The following is a 20,629-nucleotide window of genomic DNA, read 5'->3' on the forward strand; positions in this document are numbered from 1 at the left end:
CCAGGTCTCGTTGCACCTTCCCTTTTCCTAATCTGTCACCATTCAGATAATAGTCTGTCTCTCTGTTTTTACCACCAAAGTAGATAACCTCACATTTATCCACATTATACTTCATCTGCCACGCATTTGCCCACTCACCTAACCTATCCAAGTCACTCTGTAGCCTCATAGCATCCTCCTCGCAGCTCACACTGCCACCCAACTTAGTATCATCCGCAAATTTGGAGATACTACATTTAATCCCCTCGTCTAAATCATTAATGTACAATGTAAACAGCTGGGGCCCCAGCACAGAACCCTGCGGTACCCCACTAGTCACTGCCTGCCATTCTGAAAAGTACCCATTTACTCCTACTCTTTGCTTCCTGTCTGACAACCAGTTCTCAATCCATGTCAGCACACTACCCCCAATCCCATGTGCTTTAACTTTGCACATTAATCTCCTGTGTGGGACCTTGTCGAAAGCCTTCTGAAAGTCCAAATATACCACATCAACTGGTACTCCTTTGTCCACTTTATTGGAAACATCCTCAAAAAACTTCCCTCCCTTAAAAGGGCCATCGCTGCAGGCTCTGCAGAAGCAGAACTTACCTGGACCCCGATGGCAGCAGCGATCTGCCCCGAACAGCCCGAGTGCCGGGCTGACCGATCACGGGGGGGAAAACCACCGAAAAAAATTCAGAGACAATTTGAGATTTTTATTTATTTTTTTTTTAAAACTTACCTCGGCCACCTCACTTTTAAGCATCACCCCCCCCCCCCCAAAGCACCCGGCCTCCCGATGAATGCCTCCTGCAGCTGCCGGTGTTTTCGCTCGGCGATGCTGCAGGGGATGGAACCGAAGTTCGGGTGCGGGGTGCTATGGAGGCGATGCACACGGCAATGACGTCATGATCTCAGGAGAAGGCGATCGGGACGCACCGCTATACCGCTGCCGCAAACCTCCCACCGCATATAGCGGGAGTTGATCTTCTCGCCACGCCCGGTCAGTAAGGCGATAACAGGAGGCACTAAGGAGGCGAATTTCGGAAACAGGTAAAGAGAGTGACCATATTGACTTAGTGTAAGCCCAAGGGTACCTACATTATATATGGAAAGATGCTTGGAGGCCTATGTCACCCTGTTAGCTGGTTGGGGCATGTTTGAAAAAGCTGGGAAATTCCCTAGCAGCTTCAGGGGGACTTGGACAGGTTAGGTGAGTGGGCAAATGCATGGAAGATGCAGTATAATGTGGATAAATGTGAGGTTTTCCACTTTGGTGGCAAAAACAGGAAGGCAAATTATTATCTGAATGGTGACAAATTAGTAAAAGGGGAGGTGCAAATAGACCTAGGTGTCATGGTACATCAGTCATTGAAGATAGGCATGTAGGTACAGTAGGCAGTAAAGAAAGCAAATGGCATGCTGGCCTTCATAGCGAGGGGATTTGAGTATAGGAACAGGAAGGTCTTACTGCAGTTGTACAGGGCCTTGGTGAGACCACACCTTGAGTATGGTGTGCAGTTTTGGTCTCCTAATCTGAGGAAGGACGTGCTTGCTTTTGAGGGAGTGCAGCAAAGGTTCACCAGACTGATTCCCAGGATGGCAGGACTGACATATGAAAAAAGACTGGATTGGCTAGGCTTATACTCACTGGAATTTAGAAGAATGAGAGGGGATCTCATAGAAACTTATAAAATTCTGACGGGACTGGACAGGTTAAATGTTCCCGATGTTGGGGAAGTCCAGAACCAGGGGTCACAGTCTAAGGATAATGGGTAAGCCATATAGGACCGAGATGAGGAGAAACTTTTTCACCCAGAGAATTGTGAACCTGTGGAATTCTCTACCACAGAAAGTTGTTGAGTCCAGTTCATTGGACATATTCAAAAGGGAATTAGATGTGTCCCTTACGGCTAAAGGGATCAGGGTGTATGGAGAGAAGGCAGGGGTGGGATACTGAGGTTGCATGATCAGCCATGATCATATTGAAAGGCGGTGCAAGCTCGAAAGGCCGAATGACCTGCTCCTGCACCTATGTTCTATTTCTTCCGCCAGATTATGGTGTCATCTATAGCAATGCAAAAGGGAGTCAGCAGCTCAGAGCTAGGAGAATCAAAGATGACTGCTGTTGATAAAGAGACTTGCATTATTCAGAAATCCAACATTTCCAAATAAGTTGCCATTATTTTCTTCTTATCACAGCTCCTCCTACATAATGAAGCATCAATTGCGTAAGACTGCAACACTAGGTTAAAAGCAGTCTCCTAGTACTTTATCATACATGCCATCTTAGGTACTGCTGAGGCCTGGATACGCTCTTGCTAAATGTTAGTGATTTCCAAATGCATGCCAAGATTGCTCATCAAGCTAGCAGTTTTACTCAAATCTTTCTTACATTGCTATTTCCTACTTGTAAACAAGGCATCCTGCCTCTAAAATAAAGTCAGCTTTTCTAAATTAACTGGTGGTAAACTTTTTCAATCTTACACTTTAGGTTTCTTTATATGTGGATACATTTAGATTCAACTTCTTTCACAATATTTAAAAAAAAACATTAAATGCAGGAATTACTGCCTGTAATTTTAACTGAAGTGTAATTGTTTCCTCACTCAAAGATTCTTCCTCATAAAAGTTGATATACATCACCAGCATAAAATTAACAGATGTATGAAATCATCTGCCAATGGTTGTCATACACTTGCTCTCAATGTGTAGTAATAAAATCACGATCAACATTCATCACAAACTTATCACTCGAGTGCAAAAGTAGTCAAATCTAGCGAAGATTAATGTCGAGACTGCTTTAGTTTTTCTGGATTTACTAATCGTGTTTTTACGGTCTGCATTTCTCAAAATATTTTTTTTAAATTAAACTTGTGCCCTAGAGCGGAACTGAAGGATAAGAATGGAATCTGAGCAATGTTTGAGAAAGACTAATTAGGGAATGAAGACCTGCTTCCATTTAAATATCTAGTATGTCTGTCTATTGAGATGTTAAACAATCTTGATGAAAGAAGCTGAGTGCATTATAAAAACACAGGAAAAGATTGCAAAACAAGCGTCAGAATCCCAAACTTGATAGATATCTTCTTTCAATATCGGGCATGCTGACTTTTACTGAATAAAACGGGTTTTTCATTAGCACATTTGTGACCAAATGTTTGTTGAATTGCATCGTTACCTCTGGTGTCCCCCAAGGATCTATCCTTGGCCCTCTCCTATTTCTCATCTACATGTTGCCCCTTGGCGACATCATCCGAAAACGCAGCATCAGTTTCCACATGTATGCTGATAACACCCAGCTCTACCTCTCCACCACTTCTCTCGACTCCTCCACGGTCTTTAAATTGTCAGACTGCTTGCCTGACGTCCAGTTCTGGATGAGCAGAAATTTTCTCCAATTAAATATTGGGAAGACCGAAAGCCATTGTTTTCAGTCCCCACCACAAACTCCGTTTCCTAGCCACTGGCTCCATCCATCTCCCCAACTGTCGTCCGAGGCTGAACCACTCCGTTCGCAACCTTGGTGTCATATTTGACCCTGAAATTAGCTTTCGACCACATATCTGCAGCATAACTAAGACTGTCTATTTCCACCTTCGTAACATCACCCGTCTCCGCCCTTGCCTCAGCTCATCCGCTGCTGAAACCTTCATCCAGGCCTTTTTTTATCTCTAGACTTGATTATTCCAACGCACTCCTGGTTGGCCTCCCACATTCTACTCTACGTAAACTAGAGGTGATCTAAAACTCGACTGCCCATGTCGTAACTCGCACCAAGTCCCGCTCACCCATCACTCCTGTGCTCGCTGACCTACATTAGCTCCCAGTTAAGCTATGCCTCGATTTTAAAATTCTCATCATTGTTTTCAAATCCCTCCAGGACCTCACCCCTCCCTATCTCCCCCTGCGCTCCCTCCCCCCCGCATCTGCGCTCCATCAATTCTGCCCACTTATAATCACTCAACCGTTGATTGCTGTGTCTTCTGCTGCCTGGGCCCTAAGCTCTGCAACTCCATGCCTAAACCTCTCCGCCTCTCTTTCCTCTTTCAAAAACGCTCCGTAAAACTTCCCTCTTTCACTAAGCTTTTGGTTACCTGCCTTAATTTCTCCTTATGTGGCTCGATGTCAAATTTTCTGCCTCATAATACTCCTGCGAAGCACCTTGTTAATTATGTTAATGGCGATATATAAATGCAAGTTGTTGTTGAATAGGGTCCAAATTTCATTCTTGAAGAGTTGAAATAAGAAAGGATTCATGGAGGGCGGCGGCCAGCATACTTAAGGAATTTGAGCAGGCAAGGGCAAGGACATGCTCCTCTGTATCCCCATCCATTTTAATATCACTTCAATTCACCATCGGAAGTGACTGATGACACGCTGTACGTCCGGCCATATGCGGGTGTATGATTTGTAATTAATTTCAATGATGAAATGTAATCCAATATATTTTCCATCATTTGCACCATAACAATGCTAGGAGACAAAATTTTAAGATTTGTATTAGCAGCATAGAAGCCACTGGCAGTGTGACACTCTAGCAGTGCTTTTGGGCCATGAATGGTGGTTCAGAAATGCAAGTTCTTTCTTTATTCAGAGCTGGATTAGTGGGGTGAAATTCGCTCAGCCGCAGTTGATACACAGCCTCTGCAGATCAACGAAAAGGGACAATAGCTTAAATTTGTTTTTGCGTCTGCCCACATTTGGATGGGTGTATTCAAAAGAACTGTGAATGGCAATGATATAATTCCCATGATTTGTGCCAAAGCAATGTCCGGCACTTGGAACGCAAGTGCAGGACTGTTATGGGTGGAAAGGGGGTGTGAATTAAATTTTTACAGCTTTAAGGGAGTATATTTGTCTATAATTTACATTTAATAAAAACTTTAAAAATTGGTATGATCATGTCAAGCTGTAAAGCGAAAAATACACCGTCATCCCAGACTCACTGTCACTGATTCAATAATGTCCTCGTCGCTCATACTTGCTCATGTAGGGACTTGGTTTACTTCAAATTTAATTTCCGGCTATTTTGTTCCTCTGGATTGGTGTTTCACTTTAATTGATGACAGATTTGATTTTTCCTTTATTGGCCACATACGGTTGCAATAATGATCTTTGCTAAGCCAAGTTCTTTGCAGATTCTGACTTGCAATTTTCCTATGTGTTCCAGATTATCCAAGATTTGAAGTTTTGTCTTCAGAGACAAAGACGATCTCTTACTCGCCATGTTCAAGCACGTTGCCCTGTGCCACCTTCCTCCTCATGCCCGTTGCCTCGTTGAAGTTTGTGTGCAGATGGCAGGCCATCTTATCAGGCAACAAATGTATACGTTATGCGATATTTTCACTAGGAAACACGTCTATACACAAAGATAGAAATTTGGAATTCAATTCCTCAAATTGCAAGTGATGCTAGATCAACAGTTAATTTTAAATCCGAGATTGATAGAATTTTGTTAACCAAAGGTATTAAGGGATATGGGCCAAAGGCGGGTATGTGGAGTTTGGTCGCAGATCAGCCATGATTTCATTGAATAAGAAATGGCCACTTCTGTTCCTATGTTCCTATTTTCACTAAAATAGGTTATTTTTCAATTAGCCTCAGCTTGAATTCCATCACTGTACCCGGGTCGGTTTGGGTAGATCCTGCTTAAGTGTTCATTGCAGTAGGGCTGATTTCCATTTAAACAAAAATGGATCATGCCATTGGGATCGTTAAAATCGGAGGTTTGTTGTAAGCACGGATCGTTATTGTGAAGTTATACAGTAGCACACTAACCATCTGTGTTACCCTGTCTCCAAGATTTTAATCTAACTTCAGCTAATTATATATCCTTGGCATAACAGATTTACAGGAAGTTACAAATATGTACCCAGTCTTCAAGATTTTAATCTGCCCTGTTCAATAGTCTTACAATTAGAATCTTCAAAATTTCCATTTCTGGGACAAGAAATCGTGTCTTGAATTTGATTCCACTTCAAAGAACAATGCAGGACACTAGATAAACATTGTGCAACAGATTTCCAAAACTATAACTTTTCCCAAGGAGACTCAATGAAGTGTTGAAATTTGGGTTGACAATACATGCATTATTCTTACTTTTAAATGGATAGAAAGAGGCAGACTCAATGTTCAGCCGTTTTAATTTATTGGTCAGTTTCAACCTACTCTTTTCATGGGTACTTTCATTTTTAGCTTGATAAGTGAGAACAGCCATTGGTATCATTTTCATTTCATCCTCTTGTGCAAATATGCACCATTTTCTCATAAGGTGAATTCATGATCAATAGGATAAGGGAGATAATATACATAAATGATCATGACAAAGCAAAGTCTAGTATATGAAACACGATATTTGAAACACAGCACAAAATCAATAGATCATCCAACACAAAGGCAAATCAGCACAAACCAACAAATTATACGTTTAACAAGGACAGACACTGCATGCATGCAGTTGGGGGTCTTTGATGTCAAATAAAGGAAAACTGAAACAGGCTGAGAGAGAATTATTTTATTTAGTTCAGAGAGGGAAAGATTGCAACATTTGTGGAAAACATCTCTTCAAATGACATAAATCCCACTGATGTTTCCTATTTCAGCTGGTAACAGACTCAGTAGCTGGGAAAAGAACAAAGGAAGAATAGTCTCTATTTCTTACCTCTGCTTGAGGCGTCGTTTTGCTGTTGTGGGAACATTAGCACCGTAGCCATAAGAGAAAAGAACCCGTTCTGCATCCTCCTCATTTTCCACTGTGGAAAAGCAAACAAAATTAATCTAAATATAAGCCAGTAGATTTTAAAAGATCAACATTTGTCTGGTTAGTTAGTTGACTATGTGGAAAACTGTAATGCACTATTTATTAGGTATTTATCTTTAGATTTTTAAATATCTTACTATACATCACTTTTTATATGAAATACTGGGGTAAGTGGACATTAAGAATTGAGGATTTCTAATGGTGCACAGGCTAATGCACAATATGGTGTGGTACTGCCCCCACACAAACCAGAGAGGCTGTTATGTGCTGAGTTAGCTGACCACACCGCGTGTTGCTGTAGGGCACATCAATTATCCTTACTGTCTCTGAAATAGTGAACTAGCTGTATCAGAGCTCCTCAAGGCAGTGTCCGAGGCCCAACTATCTCCAGCTGCTTCATCAATGGCCTTCCCACCATCATAAGTGGGGTTGTTCGTTGATGATTGCAATGTTCAGTTCCACTCACAATTCCTGAAATAATGAAGCTGTCCACGCCCGCATACAGCAAGACCTGGGCAACATTGAGGCTTGTCTGATATGTGGCAAGTAACATTAATACCATACAAGTGCCAGGCAATGACCGTCTCCAACCACCTCCCCATGACATTTAACGGCATTGCCATTGTCAAATCCCCCACAATTAACATCCTGGGAGACACCATTGACCAGAAACTCAACTGGACCAGCTACATAAACGTTGTGTCTACTAGAGCAGGTCAGAGATTTGGCATTCTGTAGCAAGAGGCTCATCTCCTGGCTCCCAAAAGCCTATCAATCACCAACGAAGCACAACTCAGGAGTGTGATGGAGTATCCTCTACTTGCCTGGATAGGAGCAGCTACAACAACTCGAGAAGCTCGACACCATCCAGGACAAAGCTTGATTTGCATCCTATGCACCACTTAAACATCTCCTCCCTCCACCATCAGTGCACCATGACTGCAATGTGTACGATCTATAGGACGCACATCAGCAAATCGCCAAGGCTTCTTCGACAGCACCTCGCAAATCCACGATCCTAGAAGGAAAAGGGCAGCAGGTGCATGGCAACACCATCACTTCCAAGCTTCCCTCCAAGTCACACACCATCCCAACTTGGAAATATATCGCTATTCCTTCATTGTGGCTGGGTCAAAATCCTGGAACTCCCTCCCCAACAGCACTGTGGGCGTACCTTCACCACACAGACTTCAGCGTTTCAAGAAAGCGGCTCACCACCACTTTCTCAAGGGCAACTCGGGGGATGGGCAATAAAATGCAAGCCTTGCCAGTGACGCCCATATCCGGAGAATGAATTAAACAAATCAGAAATCCATTGGACCTTCTAAGGATTTCAACTTACTTTTCAAAGTTTTTACGTCATGAAAAAGTGGATGCTTCTGGCCATTCTCTCATGTCAAAAATGGGGAGTGTGCAACCAAGCACATGTGCACAGCTCCTTGGTCAATAAGATCAGTCTGAGTTTGAGTCGGCAATATACTTTGGTTTCCCAATTAAACTGGTATTTAGATCAGTGAGTGTATTATAACTGTATCCTGTGACCTAAAATCTCATGATAAAAAGTGATATAGGGGAAAATGTCTCTGTGCACTTGGTGTAGCAAAATTGTAAGCATCTTCTTTATAAACAGGTTTGCAATTTTGCTACACAGCACAGCAAAGAAATCTCTGCTAATTCCAACTATCACACGTTGACCTACTTTCAGCTGATTGCATTATAACACCATCCAGTTCTTGCTCTAGTTTCTCATAGGTCACTAATCGTGCTTGAAGCTCGGAGTTTTGTGCCTGAAGTTCAGTGGTATGCTTGTCTGCTGATGACTGCAGTCTATAAAATTCTTTTGTTAAAACCTGTTGAGACATCAATGCAAGAAATCACAATTAACTGTAAACCTGCTTTTACATATTAACTTCTAAAGGTAAATGACACAGTGGAAGGTTTAACTTTCTGTGCCTGATAGTAATTTTATGTGAACATGTTAAGTGCGTGCTATTTAACACAGGCATTAACTTATTTATTTTAAAAAGGTTAATTAGGCTGTTAAATTAATACACAAAGTAATTTTACGTTAACTGGTCAATCTCTTGTGCCTTTATACATGAGGCATCAAGAACAATTGCAGTAGTCAGATCAAGGAGTGTTAGAAGGTAGAGGAATAGTTGGATCTAAGCAGGGGCCAGTAAGGAGATAGTGAGGAGGCAATGGAAGGATTGGATGCTGAAAGCAGTGGCGAAGTAGATGGAGTAGATGGAGTGAGGGAAAGGAGTGACTGTGGAGAGAGGAGGGAAGGGAACAGGGAGGGGGAGGAGGAAAGAGGAAGGATGACATGGGGTGCAGAGCAGCTGCGTGGCTAAGGAGGAAAAGAGTTGGACGAAAGAGGCAAAGGATAGGGATGGGAGGGACAATAGGAGGGGAGGGGAAGGAGGATCGAGGGGGAGGGGAGGGAGGATCGAGGGGGAGGGGAAGGAGGATCGGAGGGGGAGGGGAAGGAGGATCGGAGGGGGAGGGGAGGGGCGGGGAGGGAGGTTCGAAGGGAAGGGGAAGGAGGATTGAGGGGGAGGGGAAGGAGGATAGAAACATAGAAACATAGAAACATAGAAAATAGGTGCAGGAGCAGGCCATTCAGCCCTTCTAGCCTGCACCGCCATTCAATGAGTTCATGGCTGAACATGAAACTTCAGTACCCCCTTCCTGCTTTCTCGCCATAACCCTTGATCCCCCGAGTAGTAAGGACTTCATCTAACTCCCTTTTGAATATATTTAGTGAATTGGCCTCAACTACTTTCTGTGGTAGAGAATTCCACAGGTTCACCACTCTCTGGGTGAAGAAGTTTCTCCTCATCTCGGTCCTAAATGGCTTACCCCTTATCCTCAGACTGTGACCCCTGGTTCTGGACCTCCCCAACATTGGGAACATTCTTTCTGCATCTAACCTGTCTAAACCCGTCAGAATTTTAAACGTTTCTATGAGGTCCCCTCTCATTCTTCTGAACTCCAGTGAATACAAGCCCAATTGATCCAATCTTTCTTGATAGGTCAGTCCCGCCATCCCGGGAATCAGTCTGGTGAACCTTCGCTGCACTCCCTCAATAGCAAGAATGTCCTTCCTCAAGTTAGGAGACCAAAACTGTACACAATACTCCAGGTGTGGCCTCACCAAGGCCCTGTACAACTGTAGCAACACCTCCCTGCCCCTGTATTCAAATCCCCTCGCTATGAAGGCCAACATGCCATTTGCTTTCTTAACCGCCTGCTGTACCTGCATGCCAACCTTCAATGACTGATGTACCATGACACCCAGGTCTCGTTGCACCTTCCCTTTTCCTAATCTGTCACCATTCAGATAATAGTCTGTCTCTCTGTTTTTACCACCAAAGTGGATAACCTCACATTTATCCACATTATATCGAGGGGGAGGGGAAGGAGGATCGAGGGGGAGGGGGAGGATCGAAGGGGAAGGGAGGGAGGATCGAGGGGGAGGGGAGGGGAGGGAGGTTAGAGGAGGGAGGATAGATGGAGAGGAGGGAGGATAGATGGAGGGGAGGGAGGATAGATGGAGGGGAGGGAGGATAGAGGAGGAGAGGAGGGAGGATAGATGGAGGGGAGAGAGGATAGATGGAGGGGAGAGAGGATAGATGGAGGGGAGAGAGGATAGATGGAGGGGAGAGAAGATAGATGGAGGGGAGAGAGGATAGACAGAGGGGAGGGAGGATAGAAGAGGAGGTGATAAATGAGGAGGAAAGAGAAGAGGGTGTGGAGAGAAGAGGGTGTGGAGAGTGAGGGACCTGGTGTTCCAGACAGGCACTAAAGCTTCTGCGTGAGTGGAAAAATTATGGAAATAGCAAAAAAAAGGTGTGAAGCTGTGGTCTGTGTGCAGGGGGAAAGGGAAGAGTAAAGCTTCTTTCAACGGGTGTTAACCTTGGTTCAGAGCACTCTAGCCTCTGAGTCAGAAGGTTGCAGGTTCAAGTCCCACTCCATACTCTGGAACATATGATCTAGACTGGCATTTCAGTGCACTACTGAAAGAGTGCAATACTGTTAGAGGCGCTGTTAAAAAGATGACATGTTAAACAGAGGCCCTGTCTGCTCTCTCAGGTGGAAGTAAAAGATCCCAACGCACTATTCGAAGAAGAGCAGGGGAGTTCTCTGTTTCCGAGCCAACATTTATTCCTCAACCAACACCTATATAAACAGATGATCTGGTCATTTATTTCACTGCGGTTTGTCGAACTTTGCTATGAGTAAATTGGCTGCCATGCTTCCTACGTTACAATAGTGTCTACATTTCTAATGTACTTAATTGGCTGTAAAGCACGTCGAGGCATATTGAGGTTGTGAGAGGTGCTATACAAGTGCATGTTCTTTCTTTATCAACAGGGGATCGCTGTTTGTTACAGTACAATGTTTGCTTTCCCAAGTATGGGGTTGGGGAAGGAACTTATTATTTGCACTGCTGTAGAGACACATGGTTGTCCACGTGTCAAATTTCAGGAGCATTTACAGAAAATGGTTTGCAATTTATGCTTTTGTAGCTAACCTTACGTGACATATTGAAGCTGGAAATTGGTTATTTATCGCATCATCTATCGGTAGACAGATGTTGATAGTTTTACTCATTGGACAGAGGATGACATTGGGGTTTTCAGTGTATTTTGAAATGAAATATTGAAGCCCACTCAGCAATTTTATTACATTCATGTGTTAACCAGAGCACGGCCAAACGAAATGAACCTATGTCAAAGAGTGTAACGATTATATTTTCTGAATGGTCTGTATAAAGCCTTGTGCTTTTCTCAAAGCCAGCATTCAAAATGGGGAAAATGATGCTCCCGATTTAAGCATTTGTATTACAATGTCTAAAATTCTTATACTTCACTGCATTGCTATGAGAAAAGATTGGATAGACTGGAGTGGTTTTCTTTGGAACTGAGGATGCTGACGGGAGGTGTATAAAATTATGAGGGACCTAGATAAGAGTGGATAGGAAGGACCTATTTCTCTTAGCAAAGAGGTCAATAACCAGGGGGCATAGATTTAAATTAAGTGGTAGAAGGATTAGAGGGGAGTAGAGGAGAGCTATTTTCACCCAGATGATGGTGGGACTCTGGAATTGACAGCCTAAAAGGGTGGTAGAAGCAGAAACTCTAATCACATTTAAGAAGTACTTGGATGTGCACTTGAAGTGCCGTAACCTACAAGACTACTGACCAAGAGCTGGAAAGTGTTTTAGGCTGGATAGCTCTTTTTTGGCCAGCATAATCACGATGGGCTGAATGGCCTCCTTCTGTGCTGTAAATTTCCATGATTCTGTGATTCACTCCACTCAGCCCTATTTTGACCTGAATAATTTGTTTATCTTGAATAAATATACTTAAGCTTAATGATGTAACATTTATTATGTGTCCAACTACCAACTAATAACAATGGATAAATATAGAAAAGATAAGCTGCTTGGACTCCAGTCTTCCTTTTATTGCGACAACCACTTTGGCATATAGAATTCCACTTCAATTATCAGTCAGTTACTTTGCATCCAGTTTATATATTGGCACAGAATTCACCATCATTTCGCCGTTGAAACTGATCGCAGACTCAGGATTTAGCTCACGTGCAGCCAAACACGGAAATCCTGAAATTGCGAACTGTCATACACTGCTCCTCCACATACTGCTCTGTGCCACCTCCCCCCCGCCCCCGCAGAGCTGGCAATCAGTGAAATCTCTCAAATCATGGAAACTAACAAAAACTTTGGTGCTAAAAGTTACACCCCTTTGTATTAGGTGTAACTGGGGTTTTAGCAGTATACTGACTGCTAAACAAAGGTTATGGCGCTGAAAATCGAAATTTAGGGCCGGATTTTCGGCAGGTTTGCGACCGGGTTTTGGCCATGATTTGACCGTCCGCGGCGAAAACCCGGTTGGCGTGATCCTCGGTTACCTATTTGCGGCGGCGCATCCAAGTACCGCCGGGGAGAGATGCGCTGACGTGTAATGACTCGGATTGCATTTGTGTCCGAGTTTCGGCACTCTCCCGACCCGTACACCGCGCCCAGAATAGCGACAGGTGAAAGCTGTCGGTGTAGCCCTGCCAGCAACGGTACGTACGAAAATCTGCAAAAATGGTAAGTTAACGATTTAATTTTTTTTGCAGCGATTAGTTAAGGGTCTTGTCAACGTTTTTGGAATGTTTCCCCCCTCCCTCCCAAGGCCTCTCTCACAGCGCTCCCAGCCCCGGACTAAAGTTGCCGAAACTTGCGTTTTGTGCCGCAAATGATTGTGTAATTACACCCTTACCGATGCGCCCCGGCGCAGACGAAAAGGCCGAAAGTTCGGCCTAAAAACGGCAGCGCAGCGAAAATGATAAGTTTCATGTATCGCTACCATTTTCGGTGAAAAACCCCGAAAGGCGAAAATCCATCCCTTAATGTTGTGCAGAGTCAAATTTATCTATTTTAATAAAAATTAAATTTTTAAGAAACTTTAAAAAATGTTACATTTTTTTAAAAAGTTCATCTTTATTTCAGGCTTGCCCGTTCCCCATGCGAGAGCCCCAATCTTTGTTTTGCTCTCTCTAACATTTTTTAAAAGTTAGAATTTTAAGAGCTTACCCACTTCTTGGTTCACTGTCTGTGGGAATTCAGCGTTTTGATTGGCTACTTAGACAGCTTGTTAACATCACAGCAGCTCACACTAGGGGATCCCCACTAGACATTATTGATTTGAATTATATGTCAGAAAAGATGAATTTCTCGACGGAGATCACGAGATCTTTGTGCGAAGCTTACTTCGGGGCCAGCGGCAAACGCCTTTGCTTCGCCATTGATTGCAAATTCCGGGACATATTATCTTGTACAAAAATACTGCTTTCAATCTCCTAACAGTAGTAGTGAGTTTGGGGACAGCATCAAACAAGAAATTAGGGATGCGTGCAATAAAGGTACAGCAGTTATCATGGGCGACTTTAATATACATATAGATTGGGCTAACCAAACTGGTAGCAATGCGGTGGAGAAGGATTTCCTGGAGTGTATTAGGGATAGTTTTCTAAACCAATATGTCGAGGAACCAACTATAGGGCTGGCCATCCTAGACTGGGAGGAGATGTGTAATGAGAAAGGACTAATTAGCAATCTTGTTGTGCGAGCCCCTTGGGGAAGAGTGACCATAATATGGTAGAATTCTTTATTAAGATAGAGAGTGACACAGTTAATTCAGAGATTAGGATCCTGAACTTAAGGAAAGGTAACTTCGATGGTATGAGACGTGAATTGGCTAGAATAGACTGGCAAATGATACTTAAAGGGTTGATGGTGGATAGGCAATGGCAGACATTTAAAGATCACATGGATGAACTTCAACAATTGTACATCCCTGTCTGGAGTAAAAATACAACGGGGAAGGTGGCTCAACCGTGGCTAACAAGGGAAATTAAGGATAGTGTTAAATCCAAGGAAGAGGCATATAAATTGGCCAGTAAAAGCAGCAAACCTGAGGATTGGGAGAAATTTAGAATTCAGCAGAGAAGGACAAAGGGTTTAATTAGGAGGGGGAAAATAAAGTACGAGAGTAAGCTTATAGGGAACATAAAAACTGACTGCAAAAGCTTCTATAGATATGTGAAGAGAAAAAGATTAGTGAAGACAAACGTAGGTCCCTTGCAGTCAGATTCAGGTGAATTTATAATGGGGAACAAAGAAATGACAAACCAGTTGAACAAATACTTTGGCTCTGTCTTCACAAAGGAAGACACAAATAACCTTCCGCAAATACGAGGGGACCGAGGGTCTAGTGAGAAAGAGGAACTGAAGGAAATTCTTATTGGGAGGAAAATTGTGTTTGGGAAATTGATGGGATTGAAGGCCGATAAATCCCAGGGCCTGATAGTCTGCATCCCAGAGTACTTAAGGAAGTGGGCCTAGAAATAGTGCATGCATTGGTGATCATTTTCCAACAATCTATTGACTCTGGATCGGTTCCTATGGACTGGAGGGTAGCTAATGTAACACCCACTTTTTAAAAAAGGAGGGAGAGAAAACAAGTAATTAGCCTGACATCAGTAGTTGGGAAAATGTTGGAATCAATTATTAAAGATGAAATAGCAGCGCATTTGGAAAGCAGTGACAGGATCGGTCCAAGTCAGCATGGATTTATGAAAGGGAAATCATGCTTGACAAATCTTCTGGAATTTTTTGAGGATGTAACTAGTAGAGTGGACAAGGGAGAACCAATGGATGTGGTTTATTTGAATTTTCAAAAGGCTTTTGACAAAGTTCCACACAAGAGATCGGTGTGCAAAATTAAAGCACATGGTATTAGGAGTAATGTACTGATGTGGATAGAGAACTGGTTGGCTGACAGGAAGCAGAGAGTCGGGATAAACGGGTCCTTTTCAGAATGGCAGGCAATGACTAGTGGGAGTGCCGCAGGGCTCGATGCTGGGACCCCAGCTCTTTACAATATACATCAATGATTTAGATGAAGGAATTGAGTGTAATATCTCCAAGTTTGCAGATGACACTAAGCTGGGTGGTGGTGTGAGCTGTGAGGAGGACGCTAAGCAGCTGGAGGGTGACTTGGACAGGTTAGGTGAGTGGGCAAATGCATGACAGATGCAGTACAATGTGGATAAATGTAAGGTTATCCACTTTGGGGGCAAAAACACAAAGGCAGAATATTATCTGAATGGCGGCAGATTAGGAAAAGGGGAGGTGCAACGAGACCTGGGTGTCATGGTACATCAGTCATTGAAAGCTGGCATGCAGGTACAGCAGGCGGTGAAGAAGGCAAATGGTATGTTGGCCTTCACAGCTAGGGGATTTGAGTATAAGAGAAGGGAGGTCTTACTGCAGTTGTACAGGACCCTTGGTGAGGCCTCACCTGGAATAGTGTGTTCAGTTTTGGTCTCCTAATCTGAGGAAGGACATTCTTGCTATTGATTGAGTGCAGCGAAGTTTCACCAGACTGATTCCCGGGATGGCAGGACTGACATATGAGGAGAGGCTGGATCAACTGGGCCTGTATTCACTGGAGTTTAGAAGGATGAGAGGGGATCTCATCGAAACATATAAAATTCTGATGGGACTGGACAGGTTAGATGCAGGAAGAATGTTCCCGATGTTGGGGAAGTTCAGAACCAGAGGACACAGTCTAAGGATAAGGGGTAAGCCATTTAGGACTGAGATGAGGAGAAACTTCTTCACTCAGAGTTGTTAACCTGTGGAATTCCCTAACGCAGAGAGTTGTTGATGCCAGTTCATTGGATATATTCAAGAGGGAGTTAGATATGGCCCTTATGGCTAAAGGAATCAAGGGGTATGGAGAGAAAGCAGGAAAGGGGTCCTGAGGTGAATGATCAGCCCATGATCTTAGTGAATGGTGGTGCAGGCTCGAAGGGCCGAATGGCCTACTCCTGCACCTATTTTCTATGTTTCAAGTAATATGCAACTTTAACATTCTTAACACAGACATAAAGTAAACATCCAAAGTAAGTATATGGTTAGCCATAATTGCAATAAAAATTTCTTGAATCTTCCAAAAACATTACAGCATGGTACAGAATTGAAATTGCAGTTTGGACTGATTTTTACAGTGAGTCTTTAGAGTGAATTTATAATTTCTTGGCTGAACCAGACAGAGGAGTGAATGAAAACTGCTGTGCCCTTCCATTGGGGCCAAGTTTCGGCCTGAGTTGCTCCTGTTTTTTTGGAGCAACTGGTTTAGAATGGAGTATCTTAGAAATCTGAATTCTCAGCATTTAGTTTGCTCCAGTTCTAGTCAGTTAGAACAGTTTCACTTTGGAACAGAATTTTTTTTTCGAAAGGGGGCGTGTCCGGCCACTTACGCCTGTTTTCAAAGTTTCGGCAGTGAAAACTTACTCCAAACTAATTTAGAATGGAGTAAGTGAAGATTTTTGTACGTTCGAAAAAACCTTGTCTACACTTTAGAAAATCAAGCGTAGGTTACAAATTACGCATAGGGAATGGGGGGGGTGGGTTTAAAGGGAAGTTTACAAACATTAAACACTTCAGTTTTACAAATAAAGAGCCATCATCAATAATAAATGATAAATACATCAATAAATCAACCAATAAATCAATCAAAAAAAATTAATAAAAAATAATTTTAAAAAAATAATCAATAAATAAAACATTTTCTACTTACCGACTGCAGCACCGGGAGTCCTCCAACAGCGTGCTGGGATGCCACCCCCCAGTGTGTCTCTGTCAGTGTCTCTATCTCTCTGTCTGTCTGTGTGTGTCTCTCTCACTCTCTGTCTGTCAGTGTCTGTGTTTCTGACAGCGAGGGGAGGGGGAGAAGGGAGGGGGAGAAGGGAGGGGGAGAAGGGAGGGGGAGAAGGGAGGGGGAGAAGGGAGGGGGAGAAGGGAGGGGGAGAAGGGAGGGGGAGAAGGGAGGGGGAGAAGGGAGGGGGAGAAGGGAGGGGGAGAAGGGAGGGGGAGAAGGGAGGGGGAGAAGGGAGGGGGAGAAGGGAGGGGGAGAAGGGAGGGGGAGAAGGGAGGGGGAGAAGGGAGGGGGAGAAGGGGAAAAGGGAGGGGGGAGAAGGGGAGCAGGGAGGGGGGGGGAAGGGGAGAAGGGAGGGGGGGGAAGGGGAGAAGGGAGGGGGGGGAAGGGGAGAAGGGAGGGGGGGAAGGGGAGAAGGGAGGGGGAGAAGGGAGGGGTGGGAAGGGGAGAAGGGAGGGGTGGGAAGGGGAGAAGGGGAGAAGGGAGGGGGGGAAGGGGAGAAGGGAGGGGGGGGAAGGGGGGAGGGGGAGAAGGGAGCTCCCAGCCGCGCCCAGCTCCCGAGGGCCTGCAGGGAGCCGGTGAATAGCTAAGTTTTTTTTAGGCGCACTTTGTGGCGCGAAAAATGGGCGTCCAGGTCCGGGCTGCGCCGTTTTAGGCACGGCCTGAAACTTGGGCCCAAAGTTTCTCTACTGTAGACCTTACCTTATAATTTGAGCATGCCTAGAGGATTATTTTACCTTGAAATCTTGTTACCAGTTGCAGGGCAAATAACTAGAGCATTGACCTAGTGGGTGCAAGACCACAGCCATTCATGTTTTGAAATCATCCATATCTAGATTCCTCTAGGTGCAGCTTAAGGAATTTAAATTTTACCGATTATTTTAATAATTTAAATGTCACCAAATTAAATAAAAACTTTATCGAACATTGAATTGCACAGCACAGAAAGAGGCCATTTGGCCCATCAAGTTTGAACCCGTGTTTTATTCCTCACATCTGCTACCTGGTCTATGACTCCCTATGTCTCTGAATATTCCTCTTTTCTAAGCAACTGCATTCATGAACTTACGTAATAAACTACCAGAACTATACTTAGCACATAAAATACACTGTTTAAATAGATTTTCCCGTATGAATGGATGAGTCATGATTCCTGCTGGTAACAAAATGAGGTGTGACTCAGAAGATAGATTTAAAAGCGCTATATAAATACTGTTGTTACATACAAGATGAGCTGCAGCAAAGTGGCCTTAAAAGTAGACTATCCAGTGGTGTCTCTCTCATTGAAATACCAACTACAGGTTGAACTTCCCTTATCCAGAACTCCCTTATCTGAAACCACCCCTTGTCCAGAACCATTCCCGGTCACTGGGTGGCGCGTGCGTAGAATCCGATATGAACAAATTGAAGTCCTTCTTCACTGCTGACTCCCACAATCGCTGGCCTGACACTGCAATCAACCCCCCGCCCGCCCCCACCCCCTCTCAATGATCTCTCTGCCATACTCCCAGCCCCGATATCCCCTTGTTCAGTACCTGTACCATCCAATTTAACGAGACCACCTCTCATCCGGAAAAATCCCTTATCCAGAACAGGCCAGGTCCCGAGGGTTCCGGATAAGGGAGGTTCAACCTATATTCACTTACACGTGGAAACTGAATAAAATAATATTTTAATTATACTAACTTGGTCCATTTTGTACTGAGAAAGGAAGGGATGTTGCTTTGATATAGGTGAGAAAAGATGGGCAAGGCGATCAAACCGAGATATCTTATTTGGATCGAAATCCAGTAGAAGGCACAGATTTGGATACTCTTTGAAATGAGTTTGGTTAAGAATTATTTTGATTGCATAATCTATTTCAAACCATGAACATTGATTAAACTTAAGTGATAGAATTCAAAATAGTGGAATGTCTCAGCAAATGCTTTAAAAAATGCATGGCATCCAATATCCACTGAAAGGCCACCTATCCATCATCAAAGAATTCCAAACTGACACAACTAGCCTTAGGTAAACAATTGGCTGCTAATGACTGCCTTTGCCTTCATGATTAGGGCTAATGCTTTCTAAAAGCATTATAGGTTCCACAGGAATCTTTGGTATTTTTTTTTATTTTGAGAGAAAATTTTATTTGTTAATTTTAAAAATAAAGTACCAATTTCAGAGTACGTAGGTAATTTTGGAAAAAAAACATTTTAATTATTTCTGGAAAGCACTCGTTGTACTCGTTAGAGCCAACTCAAAAGCTTCATTTATAGTACATTCTATTTTTTTCATTTATAGTAGTCAAGGTTACAGTCTATAATTCACAGGATCATGCTTCTGATCTTTTTAAAGATTGGAATAACGTGTTACTTTCCAGACTTCTGGTGCCACAGTTTTGCCTAATGAGCTGAAACAATTTTCCTTTTCTTTAAGAACTCTGAGACTTATTTAATCTGATTGCGGTGCTTTATAACTATTCAAGTGCACCATATTTTTAAGGGCTGTTGCTGATTGTTATTTTTCCCATGAACGTCAAGTACATCCTGCATTCTTTCTGGAAGAAAACTCTCCCCCAAGTTACTTACAGCTGCAATTTCAAACTCTCAACTGCCTATCCTCTGGCCTTCCATTTGCCATAATACTTCTGAAGCTCTTGATCTGCTCAATCACATCCTCACCTCCACCTTTGATGTCCCTGTCCCCAGTAAAACTTTTGCGCTCTCATATTATGGTTGTTTCTCCCCCCGCCCCCACCAGTATGACCCCCATCTTTGCTCCCTCAAGTCCAAGGGGCACAGATTTCAATGTATCTGGCACACAACTGGTTTAATCATCCATCACCAGATCACCACATCAAGTGCTATCGGGCCTCGCTCCCCACTACCAAAACCACCAAATACTCCAGGAATCTTCCTGGAGAGGAAAGATGACCCCTAGCTTCTTTTCTCCACGACTAACTGTCTCCTTAAACCCTTCTCCCCCCCCCCCCCCCCCCCCAGCCTTACCTCCAACAAGTGCGAAGAGCTCATGGATTGCTCTGTCATGAGTGGGAAAATATATTTTCCAAAAGGGGATAGCCAGTTCCCGATATAAACTCCTAAATATTTTGGGACACATTATACAACAAGGCTCAGGAAAGAAGTCATACTTTTTCCAAATTTTACCCTTTTCTCCCCTCCTCTCGAATACATTAATTTATACTGTGCTCCTGTTTTGAGGCAGTCAAGCAAGATGCATAATAGTGATGTATGCGATGTGATACTGTTTGCTACGTTGCTAAATTTATTTCTGGTTTCATGAAGTACTGTTACGTGTGTATATAGTCTGAATACAAAATAACTAGCAAAATTATACAAAGACTAGTGGATCTTCCATGACATTGTTCATGGTAAGTCCCTAGATAAAGACATTCCTTGAGCCCCACCCCACCACCAGGATTATGGTGTGATGGGACTTCTGATTGACAGTCTGACTGGGCATTGCTCCCATCCCAAATCCATGATATGGAATAATTTACAAAAAGGGACAGGCACCCACATAATTTATGGCGCTCCTTGTTCAAGTACTTAATTGACTGTAAAGAGCTTTGAGATGTCCGGTGGTCGTGAAAGGCGCTGTATAAATCCAAGTCTTTCTTTCTTTTTCTTTTTTGGGCACC

At 43.4% G+C, this 20,629-nt stretch overlaps 1 protein-coding gene across 1 annotated transcript in view; it reads right to left on the bottom strand.

Annotated features, from left to right (window-relative positions):
• The window catches only part of pibf1 (progesterone immunomodulatory binding factor 1), a 155,306-nt gene that overhangs the window by 54,736 nt on the left and 79,941 nt on the right, over positions 1–20,629 (bottom strand). The window contains exons 12-13 of the mRNA XM_070891392.1: positions 8,445–8,595; positions 6,647–6,737 (exon numbers count right to left, since the gene is read on the bottom strand). Coding sequence (XP_070747493.1) covers positions 6,647–6,737; positions 8,445–8,595 — 242 coding nt within the window. The remainder of the gene's footprint in view (positions 1–6,646; positions 6,738–8,444; positions 8,596–20,629) is intronic.

The sequence above is a fragment of the Pristiophorus japonicus genome, chromosome 10 (assembly GCF_044704955.1).
Source record: "Pristiophorus japonicus isolate sPriJap1 chromosome 10, sPriJap1.hap1, whole genome shotgun sequence".
In the NCBI taxonomy this organism is placed as follows: domain Eukaryota; kingdom Metazoa; phylum Chordata; class Chondrichthyes; family Pristiophoridae; genus Pristiophorus; species Pristiophorus japonicus.